General features: G+C 39.3%; 3 protein-coding genes across 6 annotated transcripts; all 3 read right to left on the bottom strand.

Moving 5' to 3' along the window:
* Nucleotides 1-538: 538 nt before the first annotated feature.
* LOC122667260 (vesicle-associated membrane protein 711) lies at nt 539-4,175 on the bottom strand. The gene is made up of 4 exons (XM_043863513.1): nt 3,818-4,175; nt 2,587-2,777; nt 1,976-2,139; nt 539-769 (listed from the first exon to the last, which is right to left on the bottom strand). The coding sequence occupies exons 1-4, from the start codon at nt 4,032-4,034 to the stop codon at nt 679-681; spliced, it is 663 nt and encodes a 220-aa protein (XP_043719448.1). The 5' UTR covers nt 4,035-4,175; the 3' UTR covers nt 539-678.
* Nucleotides 2,544-10,989, bottom strand: LOC122667257 (65-kDa microtubule-associated protein 3-like). Of its 3 annotated transcripts, XM_043863505.1 has the most exons (14): nt 10,749-10,989; nt 8,835-8,926; nt 8,475-8,681; nt 8,086-8,325; nt 7,795-8,004; nt 7,555-7,710; nt 7,278-7,437; nt 7,036-7,187; nt 6,863-6,950; nt 6,574-6,647; nt 6,292-6,366; nt 5,925-6,213; nt 5,354-5,842; nt 2,544-2,555 (listed from the first exon to the last, which is right to left on the bottom strand). In XM_043863505.1, exons 2-13 carry the CDS (start codon nt 8,904-8,906, stop codon nt 5,397-5,399), a joined length of 2,169 nt encoding a protein of 722 aa, XP_043719440.1. In that variant the 5' UTR covers nt 8,907-8,926; nt 10,749-10,989; the 3' UTR covers nt 2,544-2,555; nt 5,354-5,396. The 3 variants fall into 3 exon arrangements, with proteins under 3 accessions (XP_043719440.1, XP_043719439.1, XP_043719441.1); XM_043863504.1 differs by lacking the exon at nt 2,544-2,555 and having other exon boundaries at nt 5,258-5,842; XM_043863506.1 differs by lacking the exons at nt 2,544-2,555; nt 10,749-10,989 and adding an exon at nt 10,492-10,513 and having other exon boundaries at nt 5,258-5,842.
* Nucleotides 10,990-11,455: 466 nt separating this feature from the next.
* LOC122667258 (protein PHYTOCHROME KINASE SUBSTRATE 4-like) lies at nt 11,456-16,440 on the bottom strand. Of its 2 annotated transcripts, XM_043863509.1 has the most exons (4): nt 15,407-16,440; nt 14,539-15,373; nt 14,100-14,105; nt 11,456-11,468 (listed from the first exon to the last, which is right to left on the bottom strand). In XM_043863509.1, exons 1-2 carry the CDS (start codon nt 16,297-16,299, stop codon nt 14,545-14,547), a joined length of 1,722 nt encoding a protein of 573 aa, XP_043719444.1. In that variant the 5' UTR covers nt 16,300-16,440; the 3' UTR covers nt 11,456-11,468; nt 14,100-14,105; nt 14,539-14,544. The 2 variants fall into 2 exon arrangements, with proteins under 2 accessions (XP_043719444.1, XP_043719442.1); XM_043863507.1 differs by having other exon boundaries at nt 14,539-16,440.
* Nucleotides 16,441-17,478: the final 1,038 nt, after the last annotated feature.

Here is a 17,478-nt window from a genome sequence, read left to right as displayed (position 1 = left end):
TGTCTGCAAGAAATGTAGCTATATTATATAAATATACTTGTACACACATTCAATGAGTCCAGCTGATAGACACGGAGAACACAATTTTCACATCAAATTCAATGAGGGCAGCTGATAGACGAGGAGAACACGATGTTCACATCAAATTCAGTGCAGCTGATAGCCGAGAACATGATATTCACATCAAATCCTGACCTTCCCACCGACTGTGGGACGATGAACCATGGTGCCAAAACTGCAGTACTTCAACTATGATCCTTTATGTTTACTGTCAACAAGCCAACCTTCACCAAAACATCAGTATTCTCCAACTCCCATAAGCCATTCCAGCTATTAGATTAAGGGTAGTCCAAAAAGCACATAATCAGCTGAAACCTCCATAAGTGAAAAGGCCACACAAATGCATCAAACTATGGTGCCAAAACTGCAGTACTTGATCCTACATGTTTACTGTCAACAAGCCAACCTTCACCAAAACATCAGTATTCTCCAACTCCCATAAGCCATTCCAGCTATCAGTTTGAGGGTCGTCCAAAAAGCACATAATCAGCTGAAACCTCCATAAGAGAAAAGACCACACAAATACATCAAACTACAGCTATAAAACCTGAAGCAACACAAGAACTTGAAAAATGGCAACTTCACGAAACTGCTACTCCAAAGCCAATCAACACTTTTTCACTTCCGGCAGGAAGGCAATGTAGGCCCATGGCAAACAATTGCAACCACAACATAAATAATAATCAAGAGGAGGACTATCAATGCAACCCTGCAAAACAAAATATAAACAGTCAGCAAATTAATCAGGAAGCTAGACGATGTGGCAAAGAAAAAACTTAATTCCACATTCCTGTTTCCAGATGTATCTAGATCTGTATTTTATTTTTTTATTTTTTTTTGGGGGGGGGGGGGGGAGAGAGAGAGAGAGAGAGAGATTGCATCCTCCCCCTCCCTCCCCCACTTCTCAATGGCAACACAGGCCTTTGGAGAAAAGAGTATATGGACAGAAGCAACATTTGCTAGGACAAGTGGCCAGAAATAATCCTAACCTAGGGGAAAAAGAGAAAATGTAACTTAGACAAGCACATTCTTTTGCGTCAGGTTGATATGACATACTAAATGAACTACCTCGTAAAACCTAACACAGAACATGCATATATATATTTTAAGACATGTAATCTTATTCATGTAGAGGGCTGACCTCGGCGCAACGGTAATCTTATCCATGTAAGTGTTAAGGTGGAAACTTAACATTATTAAGCTTGATAAATATATCATATATTTCTAGTAGTACAAAACAAGATGGAAATGATCAACCAAGACTCACCTATAAAAGTGCCAACATGTCTGATGTAGGTACAAGTGGTCTTTGACAAGCCAACTCTCAAAAAATGAAATGCCCCTGTTACATAGGTGCTATCTTGAAAGCTTCTAGACCAAAGACCACAAGTTACTGGATGATTCTAACAACCAGGAAAACTAAATAATTAGGAATCCAGGCAGACTCTCCCCAGGAAAATCCCATAAGATGGTTATGATCATCTGATCAGAAATCTGTTAAGACTAAAGAATAGGTGGTTGTTGAACACAGCATATTGCAAACCACAATGGCCTAACCTATAAAGTAGTTGCTATGTCCTAGGGGAAGAGAAAAAGGTTGGACTTTCAGGCTTCCACTTATAAAAGTTAGAAAGATAAACATCTTCCATTAGATTACGGTAGTATGATTTTCAGGTAACCTTTTTGTAGTTTGTGAGTTGTTTAGTTGTACAGCCCCAAAAAACCTTACATTGTATAACCCTTCTCACAGTGCCCCGGAAGGGGAAAAAAAAAAGGAGAAAATGCACAGGCATGTAGGGAGCTCCACGCCCAATCCGATGAAGTGCATCAATACATTCATAAATACATGAGAGAGAGGGTGTGTATGTGTGTCCTGAAATATTGATGATCATTACTTTGGGTTCAGTACACTTACGTGAGCTTGACATTTCTCCACCACACAGTGCTCTTGAAACGGCGAGCTTGCTTTCTGAAACGGAATGTGTTTCCTTGCATATGAGTAGTCTTATCGACCAACAGTTCTAGGCGGTCTCCCCTCTCTAAAACTTTATCAATATTGTCTATCATGACATTGCGCACCTATAAAATTATAAAAACAATGTATATTCAGAAATTACAGTTTATGCAAAAAGATCTCCAGTGACGATTGTGTTCCCCACCATGTTGGAAAATAGTTGGCAGAAAATATTTCTTTATATTATTCCACCTTCCTACCTACCTCCCCCCCCCCCCCCCAAAAAAAATAATAATAATAGACAGACAGAGAGAGGAGTGATCGACATTCAAAACCTTATATTACATAAAAGGGCATAGTGTCTTTTCCAATTGATTACAATCCATGTTCAATTATTAAATGAGCACCATCATGAGGAGCAAATAAGGACTAGAACAGTTGAAGAATCAAAATAATAATAATAATTAAGAAAAAAAGGATTAGGATGTATTGCAGAGGGTCAACACAAATAGAAACTGGGCAAAGGAAAAAAAGTAAGAAACTGAATCATCTTAAGCATTCAAGACATATACCTGGCTCATTTCGCCTTTCAACCGGTTCATCCTATCTGCATTAGGGTCATTGGAATAATAGTCAATTTGTTGGCTCAAAACTCTTGAAAATTCTTCGTTCATACCATAAGCCTGAGCTGTAAGAACAGCACGGCCATACGTCTTCACAAATCTTTGATGAATATCTTCTAAAAATGCAAAAGGAATTCTCCCTGCATGAAAAGATTCAACATGGTAAGCAAACATCATATGTCACCATCTAGAAGCATAACTAGAAGTGCAATTCAGCTCCTAGAGTCAACAAATGGAGAAACACGAAAAACATGAGAGAGTAGTGTGTCACATAAGCAGTTTTACCAGGTCCAAAGATAATTGTGACCCAGGATTATAAAATGAAATTGTGTTCTTACTCTCTGGTCATGAATGATAATCTTCGTGGATCTCATACAGAAGTTTAAAATACGCAATCTTAAAAAAAGTATGCTCTCATAAATGTGAACATTTCCGAATGCTGGAAATTGTAAATGAAACTTCTGGCAATAACAGAATAAATCCCAATAAATAATTTGAAATTAGCAACATGGTAAGGTCTCTTTTCTTAACCTACCCCTCAAAGGTAAGATCTATTTTGATTTACATGAACAAGTCTTTGTATATCCGTACTTCTAATATTCACCCAATTCCTCTTTTCTGTTTTCCAATTTCCCCCTACTTCGCATACTTCGCAGTGTGACTTAACACCCCCCCCCCTTTTTTCCTTTCCACTAATAAACACACGCACATGGGGGAAAATTGGGGGCAAAAACACCATTTTCAACACAATTGCCGCAAAGCACCTTAGATGTGTTCGGCGCTTCTGTTGAGCCGGATCTCATCTCCCTATACAACAGTACAATTAGAGGTTACAAGTCCCCATCCCCACGGTTTCTCCATGTAAGAAAAAAGAGTCAAATTCAGCAAAACTAACAAGTTATTTCGGCCAGACGAATCCAATTTCTTCATTCCACTCTACTTAAAACTCCATATGCAAATACAAGAAAGAAGAAGAAAAGGAAATAGAGAACCTTGGTCCTTTTAATTAGTTGAGCTTCCATAGAATCAACAGTTCCATAAGGTAGATTTTTTACTTCTATTTCTTCTTTTGGATTGTAGAGATGAATAATCAAACACTAATAGACAATAGACAAAGGGTAGGGGGAAGGGGGGTGGAGGGGTGAAAGCTAAGCGATGAACTAGAGAAGGAGAACCTTACTTCCAGCGGTGTCGTCGGCCATGCATAAAACAGTAAGCCCATCGGTCCTCTTGACATGAAAGATGTAGCGATCCTGACTGTAGGAAACATGGCTGTCGTCGTTGCCTGGGATCTTCTCCAGGATCTGACGAGCAACCGTGTTTGCATTCGTTGATGTTGTACTGAATTCCGCCAAAACCACAGATCCTCGCGCAACCAGCGCGTACAAGATCGCCATTCCTCTCCCTCTCTAGACCTTTCCTCTCTGCTAAATAAAAATCAATCCAACTATTGACCAAAGAATTCTTGTTCTCTTACGGTGATACTTGAACTGGTCTATGTAGATCCACCTTCTTATTTGTCTCAAATCAAAAAATTCATCCCCAGAATCGAAGCATAAAAAGTTAAAACACTACTAGGGTTTCAATCAATATGGCGGGGGATGGTTTTGGCGGAATTCCGCTAAATTAAGCGTAGGTTCGAGAAGCGTATTTAGCTGTTCGGCGGATGACTAATCTAGCAGTTCAAGCTTGGCGTTCCAGTAGATAATAAATCTATCTTGAATTTCCATGGCGTGGCGGTTATTTCACGCAATCCTGTGTCGGGATGTATGGTTATGCGCTGCACGTGACCACCAGGTGGATCTTTATCCTCTCAATTTGGCTGCCTGTACTTGACGTCAGGTACATCTAATAGAGGGAGGTGAATCCCATGTGGACCTCACCTCGGGCAGTGTGTTTGGGCAGGGGGTAGGATAGTCATTTTCGCCCCCTCTGTTAGATGTACTTGATGTCAAGTATGGGCAGGCAACTTGAGAGGATAAAATTCCCACTGGGTACAGGTAATGTTCTATATACAGAAAATTATCACCTCAATTTGCCTGTCCAACAATTTCCTCAATTCCCTCTAATAGATGGAGGTGGACCCCACCCGAGCAGTGTGTTCGGGTAGGGGGGTAGGATGGTCATTTCTGCCCCCTTATTAGATGGAATTGAACCTCATGTCCTAATCCTACCGCATGCATCATGCAGCAACTCAAAACTTGAATGCCATATTTGGGGAGTATTGTCCTCCATGCCATTGGAACCGGTCTAAAGCGGCATGATTCTCAATACTCCATCCACTTTCACTCCACCACAAATATCAACTACTATATACATTGCACTCTCCTAATCTTGATTTTTCAAAGCTCTATTTTATCCCGTTCACAAAATTTAGGTCTCAACTGAACTGCTACATGCAATTATTTGGACGATGCATGGAGCCCTTCCTACGTGGGATTATTTTCTGCTCCACTATACCAGCCTGAAGGCCTGCTGAGAATTGATCAGCAATTTTGATTTTAACCAAGATTGGACAAAAACTTCAAATAAATTTTGATTTCTTTCTCGCCCGCATTTACTTTTGATTCAGCTGCACGAAATCAGTGTTAGTAAATCCAAGTTGCATCTGAACACACACAGAAGTCGGAAAACCCACATTGATAAAGCAAATAACAATTGACTATGTACATGAATGAGAGAAGCCAACAGGTCAATAAAGATTGACACTATACACCACAATGTGTCAAGACCAACTTGATTCAAGTTCATCCAATGTGTCAAACTTGGACAATGGACTTCATATGTGTCTGGGGAAGGATGAAACCGGCTCTTCTCTCCTCAAATGAGTATTCGATCACTTCAGGCATCTCTCCCATGGTGCTAGCTCCATGAAGAACAGAGGATGGAACCGGGGTTATGGCAGTCTGCATGGGCACTGACACAGTTGAAGGGGTAGCGGGGACTGGAACTGACATTGCTTTGGGGGTCCTGTTTTCTTCCTCATCGTTAAGAAAAGCCAACTTGGATGGTGTGGTCATTGCCATATTGTTACTAGGAAGTATTTTCTGTGCTTTGTTCATGTCTTCCATCAAGTTTGTCGTGTTGGCCTTTGAGACAGGAGAGAAGGGTTTCCGCATCATGGGTGATTCAATGTCACCAGCATTTGCAGCATTTAAGGAGTGCTGTTTCACTGGGAAACCAGCACTATCCAAGCCTCTCCTACCTACATAAAGTTCAAATTATGTTATATCCTAACCCAATTTGTAAAAGTTCATAAAGGAAAACAGAATGGAAGAAAGAATAACCTGAATGTAAAGCTGCAAAACCTTCATCCTCATGGTGGTTAAGCGAGTCATTTTGCAATAGACCCTTCTTGACTGTACGTGATTGCAGAGCAGCTTTTGTGGAGTTGACCAAATCAGGTTTAGGAGTTTGCAGCATCGCCCCACCAAGGGAGAGTCTTTTGCTGCCTGGACCGCCGCCAGTTGAAGGTCTCGAGACTTTTTTTCCACTCTGGGGCTTTAAAGGGCTTGGTTTTGAACCGAAAAGCACTTCCTGCTCTGCTATTAACTGTCCCTGAAGTTTCTTTTGATCCTGCAAGGGTTGAATTGGGTACAGATGTCACAAATCATACACATTTAATGGAGAATGATTCTAGATCAGAGTTCCTACCCGCTGCCTTCGGCGTTCTTGCTCTTTCTCTTGCCTTAAAATGCTATACTCTTCCAGCATTGCAAGAAGTCGAATCTATTTAACAGATAAAATTAAAAGTTCAGCCACATTTACATGAATCAAGAGTGACATCAGGATTCTAGGAGCAGATGCCAAGTTAGAAAATCCACTTTCGAATATAAACTAAATAGTATTTAGTCCAATGCTGCTAAAATCAATTCAAAGTTTTGACTTGGCTGACTTTCAATGACATGGTCAAAAACTGAGGGATTAAAAACTTACACCATCATATGTGAATTCCACACCTCTTTCTCTCTCCCATGCTATGGTTTTTGATGCCAATGCGTCCACCATGGCTGGTCCAACGCCAAGCAGAAGAAACTTAGGAAATTTAGTTCATCCAAATAACCCATAAGGACAAGCTATTGAATGTCTAAACTAGCCTTAAATAATATCCTCAATGATCATGAAAAATTAGGAACCATAATTTTAAAACTTAAGCCCGCCCAATTGGTGGAGTCACCAAGAGCTTTCCCAACCAGTATAACAATGCATGATGCAAGATATTCACCTGGAAGTTTGTTCACTGTTGAACGAGCTTTTTCAGCACGCTTCAGAATGAGATGGCCACCCCTACCAGTATTATAGCGATTTTCATCCTGAAACATCACCATTTGGAAAAATGAAGACATGAATGACGACAACTTGAAATCCAAATTCCTCTGAAAGACCACAATTTCCTACCCTGTTATACTCCTCAAGCCAGCACTCCTCCTCGCATGCAGCTAACCATTTCTCAACCTTTTCAAGTATTTCTTTCCTGCTAAATGCTTCCTCTTTAGATCTTGCAATTTGAAGCTCGAGTTGTTCTAGGACACTAGCAGGATCCACAACACCTGCACAAGTAGTGACCATATTACTGCATAATGATATATATTATCAGTCTTACTGCACAAAAAATGATATATATTATCAGTTGTTCTGACCAGAATCAATAGCTTCAATTGCATATTCCATTCCAGTATCTGCCTCTGCTACCATATGTGTCCGTCTGCATATCTCCTCTAACTCTGATCTCTTCTTCAGAACAAGCTCTTTCATCTTGCTTGCTTTCAGTTCTTCGAGTCTAGACACTTCTGCCTCAACCTGCATAATAAATTCATTCATTTAAGCTTACTCCATGGACAGAAACCACGAAATGATAGCAAAAAAAAAGTACCAAAATTTTATATTGGCCACATGGGTTTATGATTATATACTTACATAATTAATGAAGTCCTCAGAGAGAATGTTGTGTTCTGTTATTTCATGTTCAGAAGCAGCTATGTTACAGGTGACATTCTGAAACATCTGCTGCTCCTCAATTGGTGTATCCATTAAATGCCACAGCTCCAACATTGTCGTTGCCAGATCTTGAAGCTGCCACAGCTTAAAAAGTTAGTAAGATTAACGGAAAGGTTTAACATCAACATGAAGAAGTGTATTCACACTCCAAATACTTACTTTCTGCATCCTCTCTATCTTGATTTTTCGCAGTGTTTGAATTGCAGCAGCCAACCTCTCAATCGTATTGTCACTTATGTTCTTCGTTACCTCAGAATCATCCAAACTGGGGTGCACTTCATGAACCTTGTTCTTGAAATCCATACCGAGCACTAAACAGAAAGAGTTCAGAGATTTAAGGTAGTCCAGGACTTGTTTCAGGCGTTCTTCCTGTACATGAATATAAACAAAATCAGATCAATTTGTGACACATAACAATTCCTGATGACATGTAAGGATTGAAAGTCTAACCTTTTCCTTTTGAAGTGCTTGCAGCTGCCTGTTAAATTCTTCAAGCTTTCTTAAGGACAAATCAGTTTCATCCACCACACTGTATTCTGTGGATCTACCGATCTCATTTGAAATCTTTTGTGTTTGCTGTAGGATATCAATAAATTGGTTCCTTCTCTCACATTTCCTCTTTTGCATCTCCTCCAGCTCTGGAACAATGGCCCTAAGCTCTTCCTTCAAACTTCCAGCATTCTGATCACACTGAAGATACAAACCCAATCAATAAAGTAAGTAGTTGGTTAGAAGATCTTAACTAGTTGATAAATGGTGAGCAAGAAGTCAGTAGCATATTTAATTGATTATTTCTTCCAACCAGGCAAACTCTATTGAATATTAGCCCAGAGACCCACCTGCCGGATATTTACTGGCAGTTCACCCATTGCTGAGCAGATGCTTGCAAGCTCTGCTTCATAATCTGCAATTGCTTGCCGTAGCTGAGCCCTACACCGATTTGCCTGATCCACCTTCCTTCTGTATACTTCTACACACTCTTGTTCTAATTCAAACAGCATTTTATCCCTTTCAGCATCGGATTCTCCAACTTCGTCCCATATCACCTGAATTCAACATAAAAAAATCAGAAAGTTTGACCACTGCAGCTGCTTTATCTTAAAACAGTTGTTTTGAACAAGAATAGAAGAAATCTGAGAGAACAATGCAATATCAAAAGATGCCGAATTGTTCGTTTGTACAGAAGCTTCAAGGAAAACCTTAAGTTCATAGAGAAGAGTTCCACAAGTTGTTTCCATTTGCGAAAACTGATCATCTTGGAGAGTAGACATGTTGAAGCAAATACTTCTCTCTGCAGAAGATAGTCATTTCAGTAGGAAATACAGAAACAGAAATTGAATGCTCATCTGTTCCAAAACACGCAAGTCATTAATAATAAAAAGCTTGGGAACAAAAAACAGAGTTTTGACCTTTTGGTTTATGATCTCCAAAGAGTACAACTAGATAATTAAATAAGAAGTTAACGGGCCTAAGCAAGTAAAGAGAAAAAATAACAAATCTATAAGTATTACAATTAAAGAGAAGGGTAGTTATGGTGGTAACAGTTGGATCCAGGTGAGGATACAAAACAGGGTTGTATTTCAGTTGGAAATTGGCCTTTATCTTTTAAGAAAGTATGATTAACAGGAAACCAATTTAATCAATATTAAATTCATTCAAGTTACTGAAGGCAAAGATTCTTCGAGAAACATAAAGCCTATTATTTTGTTGCAATTCAACTAATTCAAGCTCTTCTCAGTATAGATTAGTCATTATTGATGTACTTTGCAAGTGCTTACTTGCCCATTTTCCTAAAAATAATTTTTAAAAATAGAAGTGACATTCCTTCAGAGTATGTGTACATTAATATACTGTATTGTTCCTTGTCCATGCCAAATACTACTTCATCCCTTTTTTGTTGTTTTTTTATAGGTAATATCAAATTTATTGGAAAGGGAAAAGAAAAACAATGTACAAAAAACAAAGGGCTACCCCCTCAAACACTCAAAGACAGGCCTTACGAGCAAAGGGGTGCCCAACTCAAACTCAAAACCACCAGGATCAAAAAGATATCCACACCAAACAACTCAAGAGATGGCCCAAGAGAGGACAGTACTCAAAAAAGACCTAGAGCAGAACTAACTAAAAGACCCAATGTGCTGGACTCCCCATTTCTCCACAAATTCATAGGGGTATTGGGCCCCTTGGGATATTGTTTGACTCCCCATTTCTCCACAATGTGCTGGCTTGCCAGCGTTCCTCCACATTTGAGCGAATGCTTCTGATATTGCTTAGAGCTGTGCTACTATATTCCGGAAGATACAGAAATTCCTTTCCTTCCAAATGTGGTCAATAGTACAATAGAATGCTAGTTTGGCAATACCTCCTATCAGATATTCAGATCATCATTGAATTCTCTCTCTACCCACTGAGCCTCCAACTCTACTATCCTCCCATGACCCCTGGAAAGGGAGCCCAATCTAATGACAACTGCACAAATATGGAAGGAGAATGTGCAATCAAAAAATAGATGGTCCCTACTTTTTTGTTGTTTCTTTTCCCTCTTTTAGTGAGATACTTTTATCCTTCCTATGTTTGGGTAACAAAAGCAGAAATATTTTTATTACTCTCACCTATGCATGCAAGTTAATGAAGTATCTAGGTCTTGGGTTTATAACTGATTGTGTTTCCCTTCCTTGATCTCATAGTTCAACCCTAAACTCTTGCTCCTCATCTCCCCTTTCTTGGATATCAGAATCAAATTATAAGTGCATCTTGTTACTCCATCACCTCTAGTAAAGCAAGTTCCCTCTTTTCAGACATCAGAAAACACCTATTCTAGAAATAAGATCAGAAATTCGTCGTTTATATACTTACCTCCTTGTTAACCGTACCAAAACCTACCCTGAAGCTGGAATCCTAAACATCAAATCTAAGTCACATAGCCAATCATTTTGTCATCAAATTGTAAAATTTAAATTAAAAAAAAAAAAAAAAAAACTTGAACAGGAAACAAATATGTTTTCAAAAAGAAACGAAACCAAATATAAACGGTGAGAAACACACAAACATATTAGAGAACGATAAACAGAAATACATTCACGAACAATTCAAAGAAGAACCGTGGCACATACCTGATGACACGACGAAAATAATGTTTCTATCTTTTACTGCTCCGAAGACTTCGATTTGTTCGTTAAGGAAGAATTGTCGTTGTCTGTGGAAATTGTTATATTTTCTCACAGAGAATGAATTACCGAAGGAGAGATCGAATCTAATTGAGAGAATTCTTGAAGATTTGATGGATTTTCTTCAAACCTTTTAAGAATCAGCGCTCTATTGAGTGCAGCTAAGAGAGAGAGAAAGGGAGAGGGAACGGAATGAACCTTGGGAGAGAAGTAGCCGTTAGGATAATAGACGATAAAGAGTGATTTTAGGTGTATTTTAATGAGGAGGCTTGAAGGGCGATTTGAATTTCAGAGGTAACGGATCTCAATATTATGCTTCTTTTTTTTTACCCTAGTTCAATCCAAACCCAAGTGGTTTAAAACTCGATAGATAGAAGTCACTGAACTCGTTGCCCAGCCGATCCGAGTGGCGGGCGATCCAGGCGAGTAAGATAGCCGAGTAGACACATAAATCACCGAAAATACTTAGGAAAATAATACATTTTTTTTTGGTAAGTTACACGTCACCCCCTGGTTTTCAAACGAAACTCAAATCACCCCCTGGTTTTTTAAAATACTCATCTGTCCCCCTCTATAGTAACGGTGTTAGTCTATTGTTAGCTATTGGTGTGAAAGGATTATTTTACCCTTGTACTAAAATATTAGAATTAAATTTACAATACTATCCTTCAAAATTTATGTTTGGATGTCAAGGGTAGTTTAGGGATTTAAATTTTTTTAACTGGCTGACATCATCGCTTAACAACATAAAACTAACGGTTGGGACTAATTTATCCTATTGGGGTCTAATACAAGGGGTGATTTGAGTATTTTCAAAAACTAGGAGGTGATTTGAGTTTCGTTTGAAAACCAGGAGATGACGTGTAATTTACCCTTTTTGGTTTTTGTAAGGAAAAAATAATACATTAATACAATGACAATAAGAACCTCCTCCCTCCCCCTCCAAAGAGAAGGGAAAAGTAAAGAGCTTCATACATGGAAATCCAGAGCCCTTGAAGCTTAAGCAATATAGCGGATTTGAGGTAAATGCCCCAATGGGTTCTCCAATCTGCGATGTTTTCCTTAAGGCCCCGTTTGTTTAAAAATGGGATTTAGGTGGGGTGGAAAAATTCTGATGTGGCACTTCAAAAATCTCACCCCAATCTCATTTGGTTAAGTTGGGGTATTGGTGAACTTACAAAAGCTCAGGGGATACCATTAATTGTTTTGTCTACTGATGTGGGATTTCAAAATCCCACTCCTTTGATATCCAAAATACTTTGGTTATTGTTCATGGAAAAAGTAATTTACCTCAATATTTCCACTCCAACAAAACCCCACCAACATATAAGTCTCATCTTTCCAACAATCACCCCACCTTCCCTTCCAAACAAACAGGGCTGGAGAGTCTTTGGCATTACATTGTGGATTGTGGTGTATCTGGATAAGTAATTAATGGTCACAAATCTTATGCAATTTTTAGTCCAAACACCCCAGCTATATACTCAAGAATATCTATGCTAGAATTGTTGGAGTGGTTGGCTTGGTTAAACTTAGGAATTACTGAGAAACAAGAGAGTTGCATTTCAGAGATTCAGAGATAGAACCTTTAATAAGATTGCAAACTGTAAGGAGCAAATTACTATCTCCAACACGAAAAGAAGTGCTTATTAAAGCTGTAGTGTCAACTAATCCCTGTAGTGTGTACTCTATGACCCATTTCAAGCTACTTGATGTTTTACTTGAGGACATTAATAAGGCAGGGGGCCGATTTCTACGGAGTCAAAAACAGAATGAGAAGAAGTTTCACCTAAACTTGATAGTGGACTGGGAATAAAGGATTTGAAGATCCAAAGTGTGGCATTGATTGCAAAATTGAGATAATAGCTTTTCAACAAAGTAACTCTTAGTGGGCCTTAACTTTTTAAAAATACATACTTTCCAAAAGAAAATTTTCAAGAGGTTCATTTGAGTGATACGCCCTGTTGGGCATGGATACTTTACTTCAAAAGGGGTTACTGTAATTAGTGGGATGTGGTAGAGATATTCATATATGAGTGGATCTTTGGGTTCCTTAGCTTGATGGCTCGCTATATAATGTAGTTGCCTATACCCCCTGACTGGCTCTACAATGGGTTTCGTACTGTATTTGGGAAAGCTTAGAAGTCGTTTTATGTCCTTCGAAGTGGAGGCTATTCTTAAGATTCCTCTCAGCTCTCAGTGACATTAGGATCAACTATGCTAGGCCCCCATTATAGACACTGAATTTTTTCACCTCAGGAATTGTGTTGACAATGATGGCTGGAGTCTTCTGAAATCTCATCGGAAATCTTAGTTACGAAAAATGTTCAGGATTCTCTCAAAAAATAACCAAAATATCCCTGTGTTGAAAATAACCTCCAAATATTTCCATAATGATACCAAACTTGCATACCAGTATAATTCATCATTACAGACCATATCCTAAAAAATGGTGCAAAAACAACACCGTTTGGCCATTGTTTCACAAAAATACCATTTTACGAGCCCCCCTCCCTCCACACTTTGAGCATAATTAAATATTTTTCCGGCCAAATCTTTGTCAATTCTTATATCATTGGATAGTACTCATCGAAGTTTTTTCAATGACACCTGATTCGTGAAAATCTGACTTACGGTTGGGGAGAAATGACTTTTCGAAGTTAAGGGTAAAAAAGGGTAGAAGAAAAGAGGGGGAGGAATAAATAAGAATGAAACAAAATATATGTTGTCTGACCCGGGTCAGACCAGACCAACCTAAGACCCCAAATCAACCTAAGACCCCAAACCAACCCAGCCCGACCCTGGCTAAACCAAAACCCACATAAGACCTAAGCCTAAAACCAACCCATACCCAGCCCATGGCTGGCCAGCAGCCTAGCTAAACCCACAAGTCCAGCTCAATAGGGATTATTAAAAAAAACAAGGATAAAAGATTGATACATCATGAACCATACATTCATCAGAAAAAAGAAGGGGTGTGTGGGTTTAGTCCCACATCGGGTGTGTGTTGTGTATATCCATCATTCCACGATCCTAAAAGTCGGTTAAACTTTTGGGATTGGTGTATGGTTTGTGTGATTACACTTTCATAAGAAAAACCATACACTCAAAATAAATGGGTTATAAAATTTGACATGGTATTTTTGTTATTACACCTCTAGGCTTGAATGACCAATTTTTAGAACCAACATTGGAACTTTGTTCAACCTGGACCCACTGTACCCTTGAAACTGGAATGGGACTTGTCAATTTTACAAGAAAATTGGGGTGGTGAAGTGCCAAGGCACCGCCCCAGACCCTACACTAGTCATACCGGCCAGACTCATCCCATTAGTGATGGATCAGGTTTAGTTGCATCTCCATTCTTTCAAGTTGCTTCTTCTTACAACATGAGTTAGGGTTTTGTTAGGTTTCATTATTGAGTTCTTTGTTGTTCTTCTTCTCTATAGTATTTTTTTTTTTGGAGCTAAATCCCCCCAAAAGAGAGGGGAAATTTATTGAATTGATTCACTGAGAATGAAAAGGAACTTACTATGGGGGAGGAGATCATCCTCTAGGGGGATTTCTTCACCAAAAAAACAAAAGAATCATTCTAAGACCATAGAAGTTGATGCTGTGAGGCCGAGCAATATAAAGGAAAGATATCATTTACTAATAATTCAACAATAATCTCCACTCCTAATTAATAACATCATTCCATCTTTCTAATTACATCACTCAAAACATGAACAACCACACCTGGTTATTGTGTAATGAAGGCATGAGACATGCGAGCAGAATTAGACCTTGCTAGAGGTGGCTTACCAGAAGCCCTTGCCTTGTGCATTGAACTTAAATTTGCCAACCTCGACGTCGTCGCCGGAATTTGACATGATTCAACTAGGACAGTCGCCGGAGTACCGACACCACCGGCACGACATTGATCGGGTAATTGCTTCACTGGATGAGGACCTACATTCACTGCTTTCTCACATCTGCAGCTCAACAATCCATTTCCCTTCCTTCTAATGTTACTAGCACCACCACCACCATTGGCAATAATCTTCTCTGATTCTTTCTGTACTTTGAACCTGAAATCCTCATACTCTGATGTTGCAGTTGAAAAGTTTGTGACACTTCTCCGATCGAACCCCTCAGCGGTTGTAACACTCCAATCAACACTAATCTCACTAGGCTCATAAAATTCAGTTGGTGCAATTGAAGGGGTCATAGTCCCATCAATGCTCCGCCGGAACTGTAACATTCCATTACCATGTCCAAGAATTCGCGTTCCATCATTGCTTGAGAATTCATCGAAGGCTTCTCTCTGGTGATGATACAATGGATACATTGTTGTCTGAGTTGAGAAGCTTTCAATTTCAAATAAATCCGAGCTTGTGTCACTTGCTACATCATCATCTCCAATAGTTGCTCGAGTTTTCGGACTTGCCGGGAAAGTAAAGCTCTGGCTTTCACTGTTGCCGGCAAATGACATCAGCATCTGCCGTTGAAGCTCTGTAGACTTCCTTACCACTGATTCTTCTGATGGTTGGAAGACCTCTAGTGATTCCCTGCTAGGTGGGTCTTCCAGCTGAATTGCCAATTTCCCACCATTGGGGAGGAGCACAGGAGGATTTAGTATAGGGAAGGAGAAGCCACCACCACCTTCAGTAACCAACCTTCCGGCGGAATTGGAAGAGACTATTCGGTGACCGGACTCTGGCGATGACAAATGGTTCCCAGACACTGATTTCAGTTCTGTCCTTTCATCGATTATAATGTTTTTATCAAACACCTTTGCTTTCTCCTTGGCTACTCTATCTGCAGGAGCAACTTCTCCTGATTTAGAGCTCTGTTTCTTGGGATTGAAAGATCTGTTTGAACTACCATTTGAATGAAATGGGTTCTTGGGATTTGATAATTTCTCGTCCACTTGAACAGATTTCTTACCAGAGCAAGGACATCTTGTCCCAAAGAACCACTTGCTTGAAATTCCTCTTCTCTTCCCATCCAAAGGTAGATTTCTCATAGAAACTGCAATTGAAGAACCGGGTGGAATTGACAACAAACCAGATTGGCTGTTCCAGCTAGCTTCAGATGAAGCTGTTGGTGTTGCATGGAAGGATCCACTTTTGTAATTTCTCCCATAACCATCAACAGATGAAATAGAAGAAGAAAGCCTTGAAACTGTAGACAGAGAAGACCTTCTGTCAGGAATTCTATCAAGATTTACAGTCACAGTAGAAGTCTGCTTCTTCTCTTTCTGATCTCTTCCTTCATTGAAGTACTTTTCAGCATCAAAGATGCTTATCTCTGTATCATCAATTTGCCGTCTGAAACGTTCTTCAGGAACCAGTTTGGGTTCTCCTGGTCTGGTAAATGAAGAGAATGAAGTGTCTCTGAGGTGGGAATTTGGTGGAAATGATGTATAAGGAAGAGGAGATGGTTCATTCTGTTCAAAGATGGGTCTTTGAGAAAGGCCACCATTAAAGGTCTCAGTTACTGTAAACTTTTCCATCTCTCTTTACTCTCTTCTCTCCTTACTCCTCTGTCCTCTCTCTCCTCTGTCCTCTCTCTTTCTGTCCCTTTGAGAAGAAACAAAAGCACGGGGAGAAAAAAGAAACTCTGAGCACTAACAGCTAATTTAGACTTCTGAAATTCTTTTTCTCCAGACTCTAAGAATGGAGAATGTATCTGTAGAGCTCAATTAGAGTTTGGCAGTCTAGTTAATTCGTACGCTAGACACCTCATCTAATAACCAAAGCCCCATCCACGTCCATGCATTTATTACCTATGTATGTACATAAAATGTGGATGGATTTTTTTTGCCTTTCGGGTAAATAAAGTTTTACCGATAAGAATGTGTAGAACACATGGATTCCAAATTACAAGCTTCGGAAAGTCATGGAGTGGATGTGAAATCTAACACGATGCAGAGAAGAATGAAATCACAAATACAATCACACAATGCGCATAAGGATTTACGTGGTTCGACAAGGTTGCCTACATCCACGGTGAGATGAGATCTGTTTTACTATCAATGGAGAATAGAGTTACAGTCGCTCGTTCCTCACACTTCTCTCAGATTTGTAGTACAAAGAAAGAACTCTCGCTATAGATTTATAGTGAAACTCTATATAGAAAATTTATCGAAATACCCATATAGTAGCCCCTGAAGACTCCACACAGCAATCCATCATCAGAAGTCAAGACACCAAAACCTCAACAGTGGAAATAGACTTGACAATCCTACATGTCACGGACTGTACCTAAATATGAATGTATTTATGTATGAGTATGGATATATCTATATTGATACATCCGTTCTTGCTTAGCTGAGAGCTTTATGAGGCTTTGAATTATAAGTTATAACCACCTCTTATGGAAGGCATTGGAGCATTTTTTCTTTTAACTCTTATATGCTTGTCTATACTATATGCAAGTGGCAATGCTGATAGTGTTGTTCAATCAAATGATGCTTCTAGCTTGTTGAAAATCATTAATTTCTTAGTGACGAGATACAACAGTTGAAACTGATCACTCTAATATTCAATGCCACATGATATCATGAATTGGTTGGGTTCGAATTTAAACACACTAATTTTAACAAATGTGAAAAATCCATCTGAGTTGGTAAAACAAAAGAACCAGAGTATTGTACATCAAGATAGAACCAGAAAATGAGGATCTCAAACAA

This window comes from Telopea speciosissima, chromosome 7, assembly GCF_018873765.1.
Source record: "Telopea speciosissima isolate NSW1024214 ecotype Mountain lineage chromosome 7, Tspe_v1, whole genome shotgun sequence".
NCBI lineage: Eukaryota > Viridiplantae > Streptophyta > Magnoliopsida > Proteales > Proteaceae > Telopea > Telopea speciosissima.
The sequence above is the reverse complement of the archived record's forward strand: the minus strand, read 5'-3'. Positions and strand labels throughout refer to the sequence as shown.

Bases quoted from the DNA above. Each gene is read 5' to 3' on its own strand.
- LOC122667260 (XM_043863513.1), bottom strand. From the start codon at position 4,034: ATGGCGATCTTGTACGCGCTGGTTGCGCGAGGATCTGTGGTTTTGGCG. The intron at 2,778-3,817 runs GTAAGGTTCTCC...CTTTTCATGCAG, and splicing joins GGCCGACGACACCGCTGGAA to GGAGAATTCCTTTTGCATTT. The intron at 2,140-2,586 runs GTATATGTCTTG...ATAATTTTATAG, and splicing joins TGAAAGGCGAAATGAGCCAG to GTGCGCAATGTCATGATAGA.
- LOC122667257 (XM_043863505.1), bottom strand. From the start codon at position 8,906: ATGTCTACTCTCCAAGATGATCAGTTTTCGCAAATGGAAACAACTTGT. The intron at 7,438-7,554 runs GTAAGTATATAA...TTTATTATGCAG, and splicing joins CTGAGGACTTCATTAATTAT to GTTGAGGCAGAAGTGTCTAG. The intron at 6,367-6,573 runs GTAAGTTTTTAA...TCTGTTAAATAG, and splicing joins TGGAATTCACATATGATGGT to ATTCGACTTCTTGCAATGCT.
- LOC122667258 (XM_043863507.1), bottom strand. From the start codon at position 16,299: ATGGAAAAGTTTACAGTAACTGAGACCTTTAATGGTGGCCTTTCTCAA.